Source organism: Giraffa tippelskirchi, chromosome 4 (assembly GCF_054371585.1).
Source record: "Giraffa tippelskirchi isolate mGirTip1 chromosome 4, T2T-mGirTip1v1.2.pri, whole genome shotgun sequence".
Classification (NCBI taxonomy): Eukaryota; Metazoa; Chordata; class Mammalia; order Artiodactyla; family Giraffidae; genus Giraffa; species Giraffa tippelskirchi.
This window is the reverse complement of record NC_137278.1, coordinates 24,835,542-24,854,275: the sequence shown is the minus strand read 5'-3', so window position 1 is coordinate 24,854,275 and position 18,734 is coordinate 24,835,542. Positions and strand designations below refer to the sequence as shown.

At 40.9% G+C, this 18,734-nt stretch overlaps 1 protein-coding gene across 7 annotated transcripts in view; it reads right to left on the bottom strand.

Moving 5' to 3' along the window:
• Nucleotides 1-4,133: 4,133 nt before the first annotated feature.
• The window catches only part of GEN1 (GEN1 structure-specific endonuclease), a 36,759-nt gene continuing 22,158 nt past the window's right edge, over nucleotides 4,134-18,734 (bottom strand). For 4 of the 7 annotated variants that reach the window (XM_081591212.1, XM_081591211.1, XM_081591209.1 and 1 more), the window contains 2 exons: nucleotides 18,270-18,410; nucleotides 13,711-17,711 (listed from right to left, as the gene is read on the bottom strand). In XM_081591212.1, the coding sequence (XP_081447338.1) occupies nucleotides 16,393-17,711; nucleotides 18,270-18,410 (1,460 nt within the window). In that variant the 3' untranslated portion in view covers nucleotides 13,711-16,392. Of the gene's footprint in view, nucleotides 4,771-5,995; nucleotides 6,213-8,029; nucleotides 9,551-13,710; nucleotides 17,712-18,269; nucleotides 18,411-18,734 lie in introns of those variants that run through there. The other 3 variants (XR_014082277.1, XM_081591208.1, XM_081591210.1) reach the window with 3 other exon arrangements.

Below are 18,734 nucleotides of genomic sequence, written 5' to 3'. Positions count from 1 at the left end.
TTTCTTCCAATACTCACTCCTCTTTTATTGCATTTATTTATTTGGTTGCATTGGAGCTTAACTGCTGCACACAAGATCTTCGTTTTGTCATGCTGCTCCCTTGTTGTTGGCTCTCTTGTGGTGCGTGGGCTCCAGAGTATGAGAGGTCAGTAGTTGGAGGTGTGCAAGCTAAGTTGCTCAGCATATGGGATCTTAGTTCCTCAACTAGTGCCCCCTGAGTTGCAAGGTAGATTCTTAACCACTGGGCCACCGGGAAAGTTCCCCTCACTACTTAAATGAAACCTACTGTGGCTTGCTTTCCCCTTTCCTGAAACGGATGTACCCATTATCCACCATCAGCCATAGAGACGCTATATCTTAAAACAAATACAAGGCCAAAGGATACTCTCCAGGAGGAATTTGCGTTTATATTAACTCAAAACACTTTCCATGATCCTCTACTGTGTTCAGGAAATGGCTCTGCTTCTGAAGACCCAGAGGCAAGAGTCAGAGCCTTGCCCTCAGAGACCCAGGACTGTGCTCCCCAACAGGGCCTCCACCTGCCACGTATAGCCACACATAGCACTTTAAATGTAACCAAAGCTGAGATGAACTCTAAGCATAAACTACACACCAAATTTCAAATACTCAATGTGATTAAAAAATTTTGTTGATGATTTTTATATTATCAATATTGAAATAATATTGTGGACATAATGAGTTAAATCAAACTTGTTATTAAAATTATTTTATCTATTTATTTCCATTAAACAAAATATGACTAGTAGAAAATTAAAGATTATACATGTGACTGGTATTATTATTGCACAGTGATGGAGGACAAATTTCATGTGAGGAAAGAGGTCATGCTATGAAGTGTTATAAAGACACCAGAGATGTGCCATGGAGGAGAGAGAAGGGGGAAATAAATATTAGCTGGACGACCCAGAGGGGCTTCCTGGAAAAAGTGACATCAGAACTGGGTCTTGAAATAATATTATAGGGAAAAGGCCTGAAGGCATCCACACTTGGATCTAGGATGGGAATTTTTGACTTTGGCTGGTCAGAGAACTGAAACAGATTTTGTGGTGCTAGACTCCTCCTAGGGTTTCCAAATCCATTTGCCCATTTGGTCACTCTGGACAGCGTGTCATGTACTTTCAGAAGCTCTTATAGCTGCAGTAGATTAAAAGAAGGAGGTCGAATAAGATAAGGGCTTCCCAGCTGCCGCTAGTGGTAAAGAACCTGCCTGCCAATGCAGGAGACATAAGAGATGCAGGTTCGATCTCTGGGTCAGGAAGCTCTCCTGGAGGAGGGCATAGCAATCCACTCTGGTATTGTTGCCTGGAAAATCCCATAGGGTTGCAAAGAGTTGGACATGACTGAAACGACTTAGCAGCAGCAGAATGAGAGTAAGAGAGACAGAGAGAGACAGAGAGATTCATTATTCTGACAGTGATATGATGGCTGGATCTTCGCCCCCAAACAATGTTACTGTGCTTCTTTGTCCTTCTTCAGTTCTTACATCCCTCACTGATCTGTAGCTGTTTCTCTATGATTCAAAGGCCACCTGACTTGGAAACTATGGCAGTGGGGTCCAACAATATGTTTGCATAACAGACTCTTCAGGCAAGTCCTAAGAAAGCTGAATTTGAGAACAATTGGTCTAGAATTTTACACTCTCCAGAGTACTTACTGGTACCTCTGACAGTCCACACCATCCCAAGGTATTTTCCTGGTCAATGCTGTCAGCCTCGTTTGTCCTGCCCTCTCTCATTTCCACCTGAGTCCAACCCTTCGAGCTGTGCACAGTGTCACTCAAGGTCACTCCTCCTAGGCCAAAAGAGCAATGGTCTGCTTCAAGGGGTATCACCAAGCTAGCATTTCTCTCACATACTCGCTTCTAGATCAGTTAATTCATTCAACTTGCAACACATATTTGTATTTTTTATGCACCAGAAACTACACTATTCTCTGGAGACACACAAGGAACTGGACAAGGTCCCTGGACCAAGGTGCTCATTCTCTAGAACAGAGGTTAGCAGTATGACAGAGGTCAGAAATGAGCTTCAAAAGGTGTCAAATACAACACACCATGATAATTGCTGTGTTCCCATGTAAACTTTTTTTGTTGCTTTAGTTGTTGTGCTGTGCTGTGCTTAGTCGCTCAGTCGTGTCCAACTCTTTGGGACCGCCAGGCTCCTCTGTCCATGGGATTCCCCAGGCAAGAATACTGGAGTGGGTTGCCATTTTCTCCTCCAGGGGATCTTCCCAACCCAAGGACTGAACTTGCATCTCCTGCACTGGCAGGCAGATTCTTTACCACTGAGCCAAAAGTTCACCGGCAGGTAAAAGTTTTCAAAAAGTTTTCAAGGTTTCGCATAACTGAAAAAGGGGTAAGAGCTACTGGATGGACTGATAACAATGTTCATTGTTCTTTCTAAAATGAGAAAGTGTCATCACTGGCAAGCTAGCAAATGTCATCACTGCAAGCTAGCAAAAATGATACCAAGTCAGGATCATCAGTGACAATGCCGTGAGGGGGTCAAGTCTTTGCTCCAGAATGGGTGACATCAAGATGCAGAAGAGTTTCCTTGTGTATTGAGGTCAAAGGTGTCCCTGGAAGCACCACTAAATGCCACTGATGACAGGCTATCCTCCTGACAGTTGTGTGTAGATATATTTCATTTCTGAAGAGAATGAAGGTTAGTATGGATAGGTGGCCAAGAAAAATGTTTTGGGAGAAACGGGTTGTGAGCTGTGCCTGAAGAGCAGTTGGGGTTGGGCTAGGGCTTGCTGGGTGAGATTTGAACCTGTTGGATCAGTGTCATCTCCTACCCATGTTGTTCTGAACACTGGGGACCCATAACTGTACAGTTGGCAGGAGCCATTCAGGAAACAGCCTGCTTAGGAACAACCCAGTCCACAGCAGGTCTATCCTGGTGCTCAGGAGTGGGGATCTCTGCTTCTGTAGCCAATTCTTCCTGGAGAGGAAACTTCCCAAGAGCCTCTGCTGTGCAGGTGGTATCTGAGGATGCTGCACTCTGGCCCCTAGCTCAGCACAACCCAGCAGCACTTACAGGACTGCAGTGGGGGGAAGGGAAGGAGCCGCCTCTCTGGATTGGAGGTGGTTTGGGGAGGGAGGTGGAGAAGCTGCGGCTTGAGCTTTGAACCTGATCTCTCAACCTCAACAGGAAGACTCAGCACCAGCGACGACTTGCTTATGGCTCCCAATTTGGCACTTCTAAGGTTTCCTCTCTGAGAGTGGTGGGGATGGATTTTTCCAAGGAGGAAGGGAACTTGCAGAACCTTCTGCTTTTTAACAGTCTCGGAAAGTCTGGGGAGAGGCTGCAGGTGGGTGAGTGGTCCTTGTTTCTGGGGGAGGCTTTACTGGTCAAAAGACCACCCAGGTAGTTGGTTGGTGAATAGCAGGTGATCTTCGATTCGACTTGACCTCTTACAAAATCTATGAAATGATTGCATTCATCTCTTTGTCCTGTTGGCTCTTTGCTCTGAATTAAGCACAGCAGCACGTTTCACAGGCCGGTCACGGCAGCCAGGACACTGTACTCCTCAGCAAACTGCACCTCCTGCCGTGGAAAGGAAAGCTCTGTGTCATTCTACAACTGCATGGGTTCAGATCCCGAGTCCTCTAGTTACTCACAGGGGAACCTTCATTCAGTTGTTTCTCTGAACCAGGGCTCATCTAAAACATGAGGATAATCATTAATTGTACCTCACTGGATTGTCGTGGAGATTAAATATGACAAAGCACCCAGCACGTGGAGGTGTCCGTGTGATTTGCCTCTTTCATCTCTCACTTTTAACATAGCAAACACTCAGCAGGCGTTCTCATAAATCTGATGCCAGGTTTGCATGAGTCATTCTCAGAACCTCTGTTTCCTCGATGGCTTCTAGGACCCCTTCCAGCTGTGAAAGAGTAAGGCTTCCTGAGATTCTGATCTTGTTTCCAACAGGGTTTCTTTGGGGGCAGAGAGTGACTGTTCAGCAAATCCAATGGGGGCCACAGAGGGCAATTCCAAACCAAGCCGTGCAGCTGTCAGGCCTCCAGAGGCCTGTGTGAAAGAGGAGTAGAAGAAAAGGAAAAGCTCAGAGCCCGAGAAGAGTTGCAAAGGAAGACAGCTGCAAGTTGGTCCCGAGTAAATCAAATTGTGACGTTTATTGGGCTATTTCCAGAATAACACCAGCAAGAAAACTGGAATGCAGGATCATCTTTTTCTAAGAAGGACTTCAGCTAAGTAGCCTGCAACAGCCAAGCTTGGTGACTGGAGTCAGACTGGCTTTGTGAAAAGGTCATAGGTTTGAAGATACACAGACCTGAGTTTTCACTGTGCCCCCATATGCCTTATCTGTGATCTGAGGCAAGGTTACTTAACCTCCTTGAGCCTCATTTTCCTCCTCCCTTAACAATGACAGAAAAGGTAAATAATGAAACTTGCAGTGAGCTTGTGGGAGTCAGAAATAAAGAAAAGTACTTGCTCTAGAGTTGGTATTAATAAATAGGAGCTGTATGATTGTGAGCATAGCACCCAGGGCACATATCCTAGAAACTTCTGAACCTGGAGCCATCATTTCTCAAGTCTGTACCTGGTACAATGTAGAAATATGGGAGCTGGGGAAGGAAGAGGCAGGCAAGACTGGGGGTGGGTGCGTAGAGTAGGGAAAGAAGATCAAAAGGCCTATAAATATCTGTCAAACTTTAAAATGCAAATTCCTTTTCTGTGGCCCTGTTGGGACCAAATCTTCCATTATCACCTTTCTGGGAAGAGCCTGAGAGGAAAAAAAAAAAAAATGGTTAAACATAGTTTTTCCCTTCATGAAGTGTTTTGCTTTGTTTTGGTGTGATTTTTGTGGCCAAGCCAGGATTTCATTCAACTCTCAGCTTAAAGCACGAGTAGAGTTCAGACACTAACTCCATATGGTTTTCTTTGTGAGTCAACCATGATTTTCTCAAGGAAATTATCTAACCCTTACAATAGCCCCTGCAGTTGGCATGGAATAGAGTACATGCTTGTTGAATGAATGAACGGAATGGATGGATGGATGAACAGATGTTAATTCCGAGCATCCTAAGTCATCTTCACCAGTTGATGACCTGGTCCTCTGGGATCTCCTTATCAACACTGGGTTGGGAGCCATGGTTGGAGGTGGGGAGAGTCCCCTCTGAGGGGCAGCTGTGTCCCCCTGAGAAACCCTTGGATGGCTGGTGTGTCTGCCAGTGGCCTGAGCTCTGTGCTGCCCCTTCCTGGACAGACATGATGCTACAGAGCAGCTCTGCCCTCTGTGTGCCCCAAAGAGGTGGCCTCCTCGCATGAGTCCCTGCTGGTGATTTATCTGTGGAGGAAGAATGGAATTCCAGGGTAATCTTACAGAGGAGACCTTCAGGGGTAAGAGAAGCGATCACATGTGACACCATATGCCAGGTCCTGGTTCCCCTAACCCCCGCCCCTCCCCCCCACCCCAACCACCACCCTAAGTCAGAAACAGGGTACCCCACTCCCTTTCCTCCTCTCTTCTTCCCTTGCTGGCCTTGTTTTTCTCATGAGATTGTACTTATACATAATGGGTGACTGTTTGGTTTTTTTGTGTAAAGATAAAAGAATCTGATACATGTGTCCAGTGTGGAAAGCCCTAAAACACATGTCATTTATGAGACTCTTTGTGGACAAGCTCACCTGACTTCATCATATCCAAGAACCTGAGAGCCTTCCTTCCCCATCCCTAAACTGCATCTGCCATTCGAACCTTCTATCAAGTCCCTCAGCGCTAGGGAGCCTCTGAGGGTTACCTGGGTCCTCACTGACCACTCTCTTTTGCCTTTTGATGCCGTCTGGTGCCACTCCCTTCACCCAGCATTTATTCATAGTATCCGTTATTTCAAGAGCAGATGAGTCTGGTATTATAGCTAAGTTATAAACATCGGGTGTTACAGCTAAGCTATAAACATGAAGAGAAGAAACAGGTATTATCCTGTGTGCTCTGCACCATGCCTCACCTAGACTGAATTCATCTCAAGATGAATTCAATTTTTCAATGAAAAATCACAGCATGTTGATGGTCAAAGCTTGAGCTTTGGCTTCAGGAAAATTTGGGTTCAAAGGTTACCTTCGTCTACTCATTCATTCAGCCAGGATGTATTAAATGCACGTTAGATGCTGCTGCAAGGTCTGGGAATATAACAAAGAACCAAAGTTTCTTCTCTTGTGTTGTTACTGTAAAGACATGAGACAAACAAAATGCAATTATTTGTGAAGAAAACAGTGGGGGTTAAAGTCGGGAGACGAGGAGGCCACTCAGCCGGCGTGGTCACAGAAGTTCTAGATAAATGGTGTGAAGGAGCTTACTATCTGGAGATCTGCCAGAAGTCCAGGCAGAGGCAACTGCAAGTTTAAAAGCTGGAATGTGGAATGAGTTCTGTGTGTTTAAGGAGGTGAAAGAAAGTCAGTCCCTCTGGAGCAAGGTGAGCGAGGGGGAAGAGGCAGAAGATACAGTTAGGGAGACAAGCAGGGCTCGGCCACAGAGGACCTCACAGGCTCTGTCCAGGACTTTGCAATTTAGACTGAGAGGGATGGGAAATTTTTGCAGGGGGGGCTGTTAGAAAGTGATTTGCATTTGATTTATCTGGCTGACGTGTGTGCACAACGAAGGGCAAGAGTGCTTTGAAACAAAGAAATCAGTTAGAAGGTGCTCTTAGGAGTTCCTGCAAGAGACGCTTGTCCCTGCCCTTTGGAGGTAGCAATACAACTGGAAGGAGATGTTTGTACTGTTGGTGTGACCATGGGAGTACTGCTTTGCTTCTTTGGGTTGCTTTCAAGATTAATGAACAATGTGCTTGACGAATTCAATTATTATGGGGACTCTGGCTCATTGTGGGCACTCTGCAAAGGTGATTCAAGTCAGATATGAAAGCTAAAAAGGAGACACAATTAATACTCTACTGAGAAGTTGAGGACAAACTCGTTTTGAGGACATCTGGCCCTTGTGATTAGAGCTTTGAAGAAAGTGGGTGAAAATTCTGGGATATTTTGTGTCCTGTCTGTCCATCACACCCTTTTCCTTACTCACAAGCCAAAATCCCCAACCTACCCAGTGTTAACTGAATAATTTTTTAATTCTGAAAATTAAAGTAGCTTTGGTGATCATTTCTTGAATATCCACAATACTGCTTTTCTGGGACTCTAAGCTACTCTGACTTAGTGGCCAGTTTCCTGTAAATAGGATTATTTGAGGTCATTGTATCTCCCTGATGGGTAGTTTCTTTAGAAGTGCCACAAACCCAAGTAAATCTGGAGCATACAGAAGCATTATATCTTGCCAAAGAAGCTCTGGAGTTATACTAGCTCTGAATTCAAATCCTGGTGTTGCTGTTTAATAGATGTTGACCTTGGATAAATTCCTTAGCTCCTCTTAGACTCATATATAAATGAAGGTAAAATGCCTGCCTTTAAGTTTCCATGGAGCATATAGAAGGAATTTGAAGAATCAGTAAAGTGGGCGGACGTAACAGTAAATGAACAGTGTATGTCATTTCTCTTCTCCCAAGATTCACTAATACTTTGCATCACAGTGTGAACCTACCATACTCTTTAATGCCCAATATGCTTTGTCTTTCTTCACATGAAAACTAGAGCCAATTGCCTTCTCAAAAAAAATTATGGTACAGATGAACTTATTTGCAGGGCAGGAACGGAGACGCAGACATAGAGAACAAACAGGTGGACTTGAGGACAGGTGGAAAGGTGGGATGAACTGGGAGGTTGGGATTGATGTATGTGTACTGCCATGTATAAAACATAGCCAGTGGGAAGCTGCTGCGTAGTGCAGGGAGCTCAGCTTGGTGCTCTGTGGTGACCAAGAAGGGTGGGGTGGGGAGTGGGGTGGGAGGGAGGTCCAGGAGGGAAGAGATATATGTATACATATGGCTGATTCACTTTGTTGTACAGCAGAAACTAACACAACGTTGTAAAGCAGCTAAACCTCAGTTAAGAAAAAGGATGCCATGTGAAAATAAGTTTTTAAAATGTATATAGGTTATGGTAGAACACATTTTAATGACATCTTTGTGATTCATCAATATAGATTTAGCATTTCACAATTCAGTTCAGTTCAGTTCAGTTGCTCAGTCGTGTCCGGCTCTTTACGACCCCATGAATCACAGCACGCCAAGCCTCCCTGTCCATCACCAACTCCCGGAGTTTACCCAAACTCATGTCCATCGAGTTGGTGATGCCATCCAGCCATCTCATCCTCTGTCGTTGCCTTCTCCTCCTGCCCCCAATCCTTCCCAGCATCAGGGTCTTTTCCAATGAATCAACTCTTCGCATGAGGTGGCCAAAGTATTGGAGTTTCAGCTTCAACATCAGTCCTTCCAATGAACAGCCAGGACTGATCTCCTTTAGGATGGACTGGTTGGATCTCCTTGCAGTCCAAGGGACTAATTAGTAATGCTAAATCTATACATTAATATGTGTCTCTCAAAAGCCATTTGTCCTGGGTGTGTCAGCGAGGGCCGAGCGAGGCAGCAACATCATTCCCATTTACAAGAAGGAGAAGCGAGCTGAAGGCTTGGAAGGTTTGCCCAAGGCAGTCAGTCTCCTTCAGAGCCAGGATAATTACTCCAACCACGACTCAGGTTAAAGAAAGTGTCCTTCGGTCTGTGTCACAGGATGTCCACCTGGTTGTGCCAAGTCCTTTGACACCTCCCATAGAACTATCCCAGCTGTGAAGTCGTGGCGCCTTCATGGGGCCCAGACGAGAGAGGTCTGTGTTTGGACACAACCCTATAAAATAAGCCTTCTGACATCTGGCATCCACAGAGGTAGCATTCTCAGTTTAACAAAAATATAAATGATTTTGATCATAAGAATTCCTTTGGAGCAGTTACTGCAACCAGTATTGGTTTAAGACAAAACAAGACAAAAAGGCAAAGGATTTGTAGTCTACGTTCACATGGAATAAATCACTCATTCTCAAAGGACAGCCCTTTTCAGACTTTACTCACAGCTGAAAGGCAGGTATCCACTGAGAGGGAAATGAGGAGTTTTAAGTTATGATGATGCAAACATCAGAGAACTCATTCATTAGGTGTTTGATCAGACAATTCTAAATGTAACGGCATCTTTTGCCATTTGGGAGGTCAATGTCTCCCTTTTCAGGTCCTGGCAGAGAATAATGCTGAGGAAGTCCAGACACTTAATCCCTAGTAAAGAAATTCTGCTTTGATGCTTACAAAAAGAATTCTTCCAATATTAGCAAAATATTCAAAGTCATTCTGACCACAGAAGGGTCAGCCTACTTTGCTGATGACCCTCCTCACCACTGCCAAACAGACAATTTATTGAATTTATCTGGAATGGGGCTGAATAAGCTATTTATTCTGACAATCATCAGAAAAGGTTCCACGTTTTTGGATTACTTCTGGGGCTGACTCTGCAGCATCTCAGTTTAAAGGCAATGTGGCAAGTCCTTGCAAGAGACTAATACAAGCTGTTAGCTGAGCCCGATAAAAGCTTTTCCTGGCTGAGAAGGTGATAAACGTTGCCACGTTGATCTGCAGATGAAAGGCGGTTGACTTCAGTAATATTATTTAAGCTGTTTTACCCTAAGTGCTACCAGCACAACAGGAACAGTCAGCAGGTGATTGAGCCCCCTCACCTTCAGAAAGCAAGACATCCCACCACGGCACCTTAAAATGACTAAAGCGGACTAGTGATCAAGGAACCATCCAAACGGATTTGATCTTTCTCCAGAGAGTGGAAGAACTAAGATCCTGAATTCATTACCAGCAATCAGCACCCATTCACGGAATGCTTTCTGTGCCAGCCCCTCTGCTAGGTGCTACAGATTCAGAAATACAAGATGCTCACAGCTTGGTGCCTGAGACAAAAATGCAAGTCAAAATGCATGACACAAAACTACTTATAGCTAATATTTTAGATGTCTGTAGGGACTAGCAGAGATCCATAAGAAGCAATCTAGTTCCTTCTTTGAGAAACTATGTTTACACTGAGTCTTGATTGGTAAATAAGAGTTAGTGAATCAAAGAATCAAACTCTGTGCAACATTCTGGGTTCACACAATATTGCAATACAGTCCTTACAGAGATGTTGAGGATAAAAACTCTTGTCAAGAAACTTCATTTGCATATGCATAGTAGGTACTCAAGAAATGTTAGTTTTCTCCCTAGCCCAGTGGTTTAAAATTCCTTCTCCTTGTTATGTGTGAATTGATGCACTCACACATAAACTTTCATATGTGGTTTATATGTTCAGAATCCTTTAGCATCCAGGTCAGTTTCTTTGCTACATCTCTTTTTTCCCTTTGCCCTAAGATATCCTAGTTTGCTTTCTGCTCCAAATTCCTCACTACTTCTCTTCAACTCCTGGTGATTCCTTTGCCTGCATAGTGATTTATTCTATGGAGCCTGGAGTTCCAAAAAGACTCCAGTGACTGTAGCCTGCCAGACTCCTCTGTTCATGGGAAGAATACTGGAATGGGTTGTTATTTCCTTCTCCAGGGATCAAACCAGTATCTCTTGCTTGGTAGGTGGATTCTCCCTCGCCCCGCCCCATGCCACATGGGAAGTCCCTGTTGAGGTTTCTTGGTTATTCATTCATCCACTGAAATGTCCTCTGCTGGTAATACTGCTCCAGTTCTGTCAATCAATTTGCTGCCTACCCTTTACACAAGACACAAAGGTTAGTCGCTCAGTCGTTATCTGACTCTTTGCGACCCCATGGTCTATAGCCCACAAGGCTCCTCCATCCATGGGATTTTCCAGGCAAGAATACTAGAGTGGGTTGCCATTTCCTCCTCTAGGTGATCTTCCCAACTCAGGGATTGAATCCAGGTCTCCTGAACTGCAGGCAAACTCTACCTTCTGAGCCAGCAGGGAAACTACCCTTCAAAGCCCAGTCAAATCTTTCCATTTGCTGAAGGAATCTTCCTTCCTCTGAAAGACTCCTATAATATTGCCTGTCTCATTCATTGAACAATTCTGTGCTTGCCAGTACAATTTATTCTTGAGTGTAAATATGCCACATTGCCCTACCTTGCTCTAGATTGTCAGTTCCTTGAAAGTAAACAGTGGGTTTTACTCCACTTTGTCTCTCTTGGCAGTCCTTGGCATTTCATGTGTATAATACTTATTTAATTGACCCGAGTTAATGTCATCTCTGGACTGAATGAATATTCACTACCCAAATGACTTCACTTGGAACCAGTTACAGAAAGACTTGGAACTACATCCAGGGTTAGATATGTCAGGCACCTTGGAGCCTCAACCCATCTCTATCACCGTACTCATCCCCAGTGATGTCACAAATTGGGTAAGTAAGCAGATCTATAGGTTAGGAGAGAAGCTTTGGCTAATGATCCATGTCTGAGTCATAAGCACATAAGCAGCTGAAGTCATGAGGGTAGAAAATATCTAGAGTGAATAAGAGAGAAAACTGAAGGAACACAAGTATTAATATTGAATGAGCATGAATATTTACGCCTATGAGAAGTTTATAAAATGATAGCCAAGGAGGAGGGAGATAAACCAAGAAGCAGTGTTGACATGGAAAACAAGATAATAGATTTCGAGGAAAGTTCAATTGTCCTTGATTCTGCAGAAAGGTAAATTTAAGACTGTAAGTTGTTAATTAGCTTTAGTAATATGGAGGTCAATTGGTGACCTTGACAAGAAAATATAATGAACAAGGATAAATTGTTTGATTTCAAGACTTACTATAAATCTCAGTAATCAAGATGGTGGTGTTGGAGTGATGATAGGCAAACAGATCAATGGGAAGAATAGTTCAGCAAAAGACTCACACTTTTCACGGGCCATTGATTTTTCAACAAAGGAATCAAGGTAATTCAATGAGGAAAAGATGTCTTTTCAGCAAATTGTGATCGTGCAAGTGGATATCTGTATGGGATAAAAATGTCCCTCAGTTCTTATCTCACACGATACACAAAAATTAACTTAAAACAAATCACACCCAAATGTAAGAGGTAAACACCATTTAACTTGTAGGAGAAAATAGAAGAAATAGCTGGGACATTAGGTTAGACAAATATATCTTAAATAGGCCAGTGGAAACAAAAATTAATAGACATGAAAATTTTAATTATTTTGCTTTTTTAAAGACAGTTAAAATGAAAGACTCAGGGATATAATATTTGCAAAACACATATCTGACAAAGAGCTTGTATCTAGAAAAAAAATAACACTTATAATTGAATAACAAGACGACAAACTACCTGATTTAAAAATTGGCAAAAAGAAATGAAATTTCATAAGAGAAGACACACAAATGCTGAATATGCACATGATACTTCTTCAGTTATCAGGAAAAGACAAAGTCACAATGAGATCCACCATGCACCAATTAGAATGACTAAAATGAAAGTGACTGACAACATTAAGTTTTTGTGACAATGTAGCATAATTAAAACCCCAATATATAGCTGTTGGGAATGCGATGGTTTTTTGGAAGACTGTGATAATATCTTAAAAAATTAAACATATGCTGATCATATGAACCAGCAATCTCATTCTTATTTATCTGAAGTGAAAATCTGTGTCCACCTAAAGACCTCTTTCTGAATATTCATGGCCACACTATCCATAATAGCTAAAATGTGAAAATAACTCTATTTTCCATCAACTGATGACATAATAAAAAATGATGGTGTATTAATATTATGTCATTCAAAAAGCGACATGGCATCCGGTCCCATCATTTCATGGCAAACAGATGGGGAAACAATGGAAACAGTGAGAGACTTTATTTTCTTGGGCTCCGAAATCACTGCAGATGGTGACTGCGGCCACAAAATTAAGACACTTGCTCCTTGGAAAAGCTATGACAAACCTAAACAGTGTATTAAAAAGCAGAGACATTACTTTGCCAACAAAGGGCCATACAGTCAAAGCTATGGTTTTTCCAGTAGTCATGTATGGATGTGAGAGTTGGACTATAAAGAAGACTGAGCGCTGAAGAATTGATGCTTTTGAACTGTGGTGCTGGAGAAGACTCTTCAGAGTCATTTGAACAGCAAGGAGATCCAACCAGTCAATCCTAAAGGAAATCAACCCTGAATATTCATTGGAAGGACTGAGGCTGAAGCTAAAACTCCAATACTTTGGTCATCTGATGCGACAAGCCGACTCATTTGAAAAGACCCTGATGCTGGGAAAGACTGAACGCAGGAGGAGAAAGGGACAACAGGGGACAAGATGGTTGGGTGGCATCACCGACTTGATAGACATGAGTTTGGGCAAGCTCTGTGAGTTGTTGATGGACAGGGAAGCCTGACGTGCTACAGTCCATGGCGTCACAAAGAGCTGGACACAAGTAAACGACTGAACTGAATATTAAGTCATACTACTCTACAATTAAATTATGTCATACAATTATGTCTACAATTATGTCATACTTCTCTACACCACAAGATATTAATATATACAACATACATAAGTCTTAAAAATGTACTAAGTAGAAAGTCAAAGACTATATATTGTATGGTCCTGTTTATAGACATTCTAGAAAAAGCAAACCATAGTGAGAAAAGTATATCAGTTGTTACCTGGTATCAAGGCTTGGGAGAGAGGATTAACTGCAAAGAAGCATAAAGAAACTTTGGGGTGATGGAAATTTTCCATATTTTGATTGTGGTGTAAGTTACACAAATGGACACAATTACCAAAATTCATCAAACTTACACTTAAAATAAGTGGATTTTATTGTACGTAAATTATACCACAGTAAAAAAAAGTTGGTGAAAAAGGAGTCTTTAGGTATATGTCTGAGAACATAAATCTACTGGGCGTGGGATCAGGTAAGCAGTTCAAAACCAAATTAAGTACTCCAAAGTACAACTTCATCCTCATCCCCTTCAATGCATAGTACTGGGGTTTTGTGCAACTCGAACTTCAGAACTTAGAGCTGTACACGTATCTATGCAGTAATTAATGTCCAATTTATGCCAAAAGCGTAAGTCCTTGAAAAATTTAAAAGTTACATTACATGTGCATTTAAAACTGAGATTACTAAAAATATGTGATACTAGTTCAAAACTGGCTAAAATCTAAAATGTGGTTAAGTTTACCAATGAAATAACATTCTTGGTAGCCACCATACTGTCAATTTTTCTAATGTCAGGTCTTCAAAGTAAATTTATTGTTTTCATATGTAAATTCATGTTATTTATAGTTATTCTAAACTATTTAAAGGCATAGGGGAAATTTTTAAAAGAGGAAGCTTATAGCAAAGTCAAATGAGTTTCTGTTATTGCTGCTGTGGTTGTTTAGTCACTAAGTCATGTCCGACTCTTTGTGACCTGATGGACTGTAGCTTGCCAGGTTCCTCTGTCCATGGGATTCTCCAGGCAAGAATACTGGAGTGGGTTGTCATTTTTTCCTACAGGGATCTTCCTAGCCCAGGGATGAAACCCACTTTCTCCTACGTCTCCTTGCTGACAGATTCTTTACCATTTGAGCCACCTGAAAAGCCCAAGGACATGTTTTTGGACTTTCCATTCTATCCCACTGATCTATGTCGACCTTTATGGCATTCAACACATTCATTACTGTAGTTTTGTAGTAAGTTTTGAAATCAGAATCAGAAGGGCAAGTACTACCTTGTCATTTCTTTTCTGTAAAGATTATTTTGCCTATTCTGTGCCTTTTAAATTTCCATATATATTTCAGAATTAGCTTATCAGTTTCTACAAAGAAATCAGCTGGTGGGGATTGCACTGAATCTGCAAATTTGTTTGGGAAGTATTCTCATCTCAATATCAGGTCTCCTGATCCATGAACATGGATGTCTTTTCATTTATTTAGATTATCTTGAATTTCTTTTAGTTGATAATTTATAATTTTCAGAGTATATATTTTGTGTTTCTTTTGTTAAACTTATTCCAAAGTATTTTTTTGTTGTAAAAAGAATTTAATTTCATTTAGTATTATTTATTGCAGGAGTATAGATATATAACTGATGTTTGTATCTTGACCTTGTATCCTGCAACCTGTTGAACTCACTGATCAGTTCTAACAGTTTTCAGTGAATTCCTCAGAATTTCATAAACATGAGGTCTTACCATTGCAAGTAGTAATAGTTTTACTTTTTCCTTTCCATTCTGGTTCCCTTTAGAATTTTTGAGTGGTAGGTAAAGTAATGAATAACTTAATATTTGGAGGTATTGATGTGAGTATATATGTTGTTGTTAGTTGCTAAGCCATGCCTGACTCTTGCGACCCCATGCTCCCAGAGTAGCCCGCCAGGCTCCTCTGTCCATGGGAATTTTCTAGGCAAGAATATTGGAGTGGGTTGCCACTTCCTTGGGCTTCCCTGATAGCTCAGTTGGTAAAGAATCCGCCTGAAATGCAGGAGACTCTGGTTTGATTCCTGGGTTGGGAAGATCCACTGGAGAAGGGATAGGCTACCTATTCCAGTATTCTTGGGCTTCCCTTGCGGCTCAGCTGGTAAAGAATCCGCCTGCAATGTGGGAGACCTGGGTTTGATCACATTTCCTTCTCCAGGGGGATCTTCCTGACCCAGGAATCAAATCCGTGTTTCCTGCATTGCAGGTGGATTCTTCACCCCCTAGCCACCAGGGAAGCCACAGATTCATTTTTTTTTACAAAAAGGGAAAGAAGAAAGTGCTATAAAAAAGAAATCTGGTTCCCATACCACTATTAATTAGTTGCATGATCCTGAGCAAGTTTCTAATCCTCTTCTGGTTATACACTCTATTTTTCAAATCTTTGTCCACTTGGCATACCTGTGAACCTCTGGGGATATGTAAGAAGTAGCTTTCCAAATTTATTCAACTACTACAACCATGAGTTTCACTATATATAAAATTTTGTGAATTTTATTTCACAAAAGAGAATGAGATTACTGAAACTGGAAGAGCAGTTTTAAGTATCTTCACATTGAGAGTAAATATAACTCCCAGAAAGGCACAAAAGAAGACATGAGAATGCAGGCAATTATAAAGAGTTATCCTCTGGGGAACAAGTGGTAATATCCAAAAATGCTTTAGAAGCTTGTGGAAGAAATGAGTAAAAATGAACAAATGGTTGCAACATTTACTCTGTCTAGTGCTATGCTAACATTTTAAGGCTGTAACTAAAGCATAATCAATAAAGATATTTTTTTAAATGGAAAAAGTATGTTATAAAAATATACATTATCTGGAGTTTTCACTATAGAGGATAGTGCTTTAAAACCAAAGTTTTAGGGAACATTTTAATTACAGTTTTGATTAAAATGGCAAGGGTCTCATAATATATAGAACCATATTAAATTTTTCTACTTAATCAGATACCTTCCTTCTGCTTCTGCTAATGTCAACAGCACTAGAATACTAAGTCATACCTGAATATTTTAAATTTCAAGTGTTTTGGAACCTTAGTTTTAATCTCTGACTTAAAGGAAGAGGACTATCCAAACAGGTACCAGAGTCATCTTTATCCTTATGGTATTGTAGAAAACTCGGAGGCTCTTTTGCTGTATCTGGGAAACAGGCTTCTTCATCTCCAGCTGTTTTATAAGCCTGGACACACTGCTCAGTTTCTTTAATATATGCCTTAGGGTTACTCAATTTGTTGGCATCATTTTTCTTGAACTGGGTTGGGCTATGCTTCTGAGAACTCTGCTTCATTGTTTGAGTTGTGGATTTAGCTTTCCCAAACTCTGGGATACTTTCTTCATCAGAGGAAAGTCTGTCAAGGCAAACGCTCTTCTTCATTACAGTTTTCTGAGCGATTTGAACGCCAGCTTTTCTACTATGATATAAAGCAGCATTTGGTGGCCCAGTTCTAACATCGGAGGTCTTCGTTCCTGGGTTATTGACAGACAAGGGTACAGATGTATTTGATTTATCATTTTCTTGAAACAGTTGGTCTCCTTTTAGAACTTTACAGTTTCTAGATTCATTTTGCAAATGAATTCCTAGAAGATCCTTGGAAAGATGTGATGGACAATGAGAAGTACTATTAGCAATACACTGTTCTTTTACAGTAAGTAGGGACAAAGTTTTTAGGTCAACATCTGGTTCTACAGTATTCTGAGGATATGATTTCATAAGTATTCGTTCCTTTAAGGGTAAATCCTGAAGATGTAAATCACTGATGCCAGAAAGTAGGTGCTCCTCAGGATTAGCCTTTTGAAGATCCCAACAGGACACTTTATTAACACTGGTGGTGTGCCGTTCTGATTCACAATACAACTGCTCTGGATTATTTTTAAAACTGCCAGGAATAGCTGTTTCAAGTTCCGATTTTAAACCACAAGCGAATGTGCTCCTGGGGATGGCTGGAGAGTCACGGAAAGAAGTGCCTTCCCAGTCAATGGTGCTCAAGTGCAGATCAGCAACTGCGGACATATTATGGGATGAGGTGCTAGGTTGACTAGATTCTGCAATTAGAGACTTACTGATATCTTTAATTTGCTGCATAGCCAAAGGTCTTGGAGAAGATATTAACTGCTCTTGTGTAGTCAAACAGGCAGCATCTTCAGGTAAAAGCAAGACATTCAATGACGTGGAAATAGATTCCTCGGGTGATACAGAATCAGGGGACATTTCCAAGCTTAACTTGGAATTCTGCTTAGGAAAGATTTCCCATGTGGGTTTTAAAGTCATGTGTGACTGAACATTCATCATCTCATTTGATTCTGGCAAACTGTTTCCTTTAGACTTAATTTTCGTGCCTGAAAAGAAACAAATATACAATACAATTAAAATCTATTTTAAATCTATTTTATTTTCTTTAATGTGGGTAAATAAAAAGAGTTCAGATCAGAAATCTATATGATCAATTTTTGCCTCTTTTGTCTCAGTGGATTCCTGAAAACTGTTTTATACCTAATTATAACAAAATAATTATTAATAAAATATAATAAAATATTTTCTTTCAGAAATACTGTTATTACTGTCATGTTATAAAATAATGTTAAAATTTCTTCACTGAGTTCTGGGAAATAAAGAAAACGTATTTATAATCCTAAATATGTTATACATACTAGCTGCTCAATAAATGGTTAGTGTAATTACTATTATTAACACTCAGTTAAGTTAGCAGACTCAGAGTGGAATGGTTTTTTCCTGGTTTTTAGATTTTAAAACAAAGTATGTCAAGACAAAAGAGCAAGAGTATAATCCTTACTCTTGATTTTACAGAACTTTCAGCAAAATTTGGACACAGTAGGTTCAAACAGGACAATTCATTTATGTGTGCAGCATGAACAGTTGTCAAATGTGATACTTACTGTTTTGTTTCTTCCCTTTATTTTCTGACTTTTGTTTTTGGTAAATAGCAACAATCTCAGGATAAGCTGCTTCAAACAATGACTCTTTTTCTATTGTTTGTAGAGCCAATTCTCCATGTTTATTTTCTATAGCATAATGTTCTAAAGGATTAAAAATACAATAAAACAACCTTACTAACAGATCTCAAATACTCCATTTTCCCAGGTAACTCAGTTTACCAGGTCAACTAGGTCATTCACAAATGGATAACTCACGCAAATCTTACTTTACAACATCTCTATTCTAATAATATGTTGATACAGAAGTGATCTTTTTCCACCTGGCAAGAGCTGGAAAGAAGTTCCATTTAAATTAGAACTTTAAATTTCTTTTGTTTCAGAGATGGTAGGAACAGCTTAGAGAAAATCTTATTTATATAAGGTTAGTCAGTTTTAATTCAGTATAAGTGTAAAATTCCAGATAAA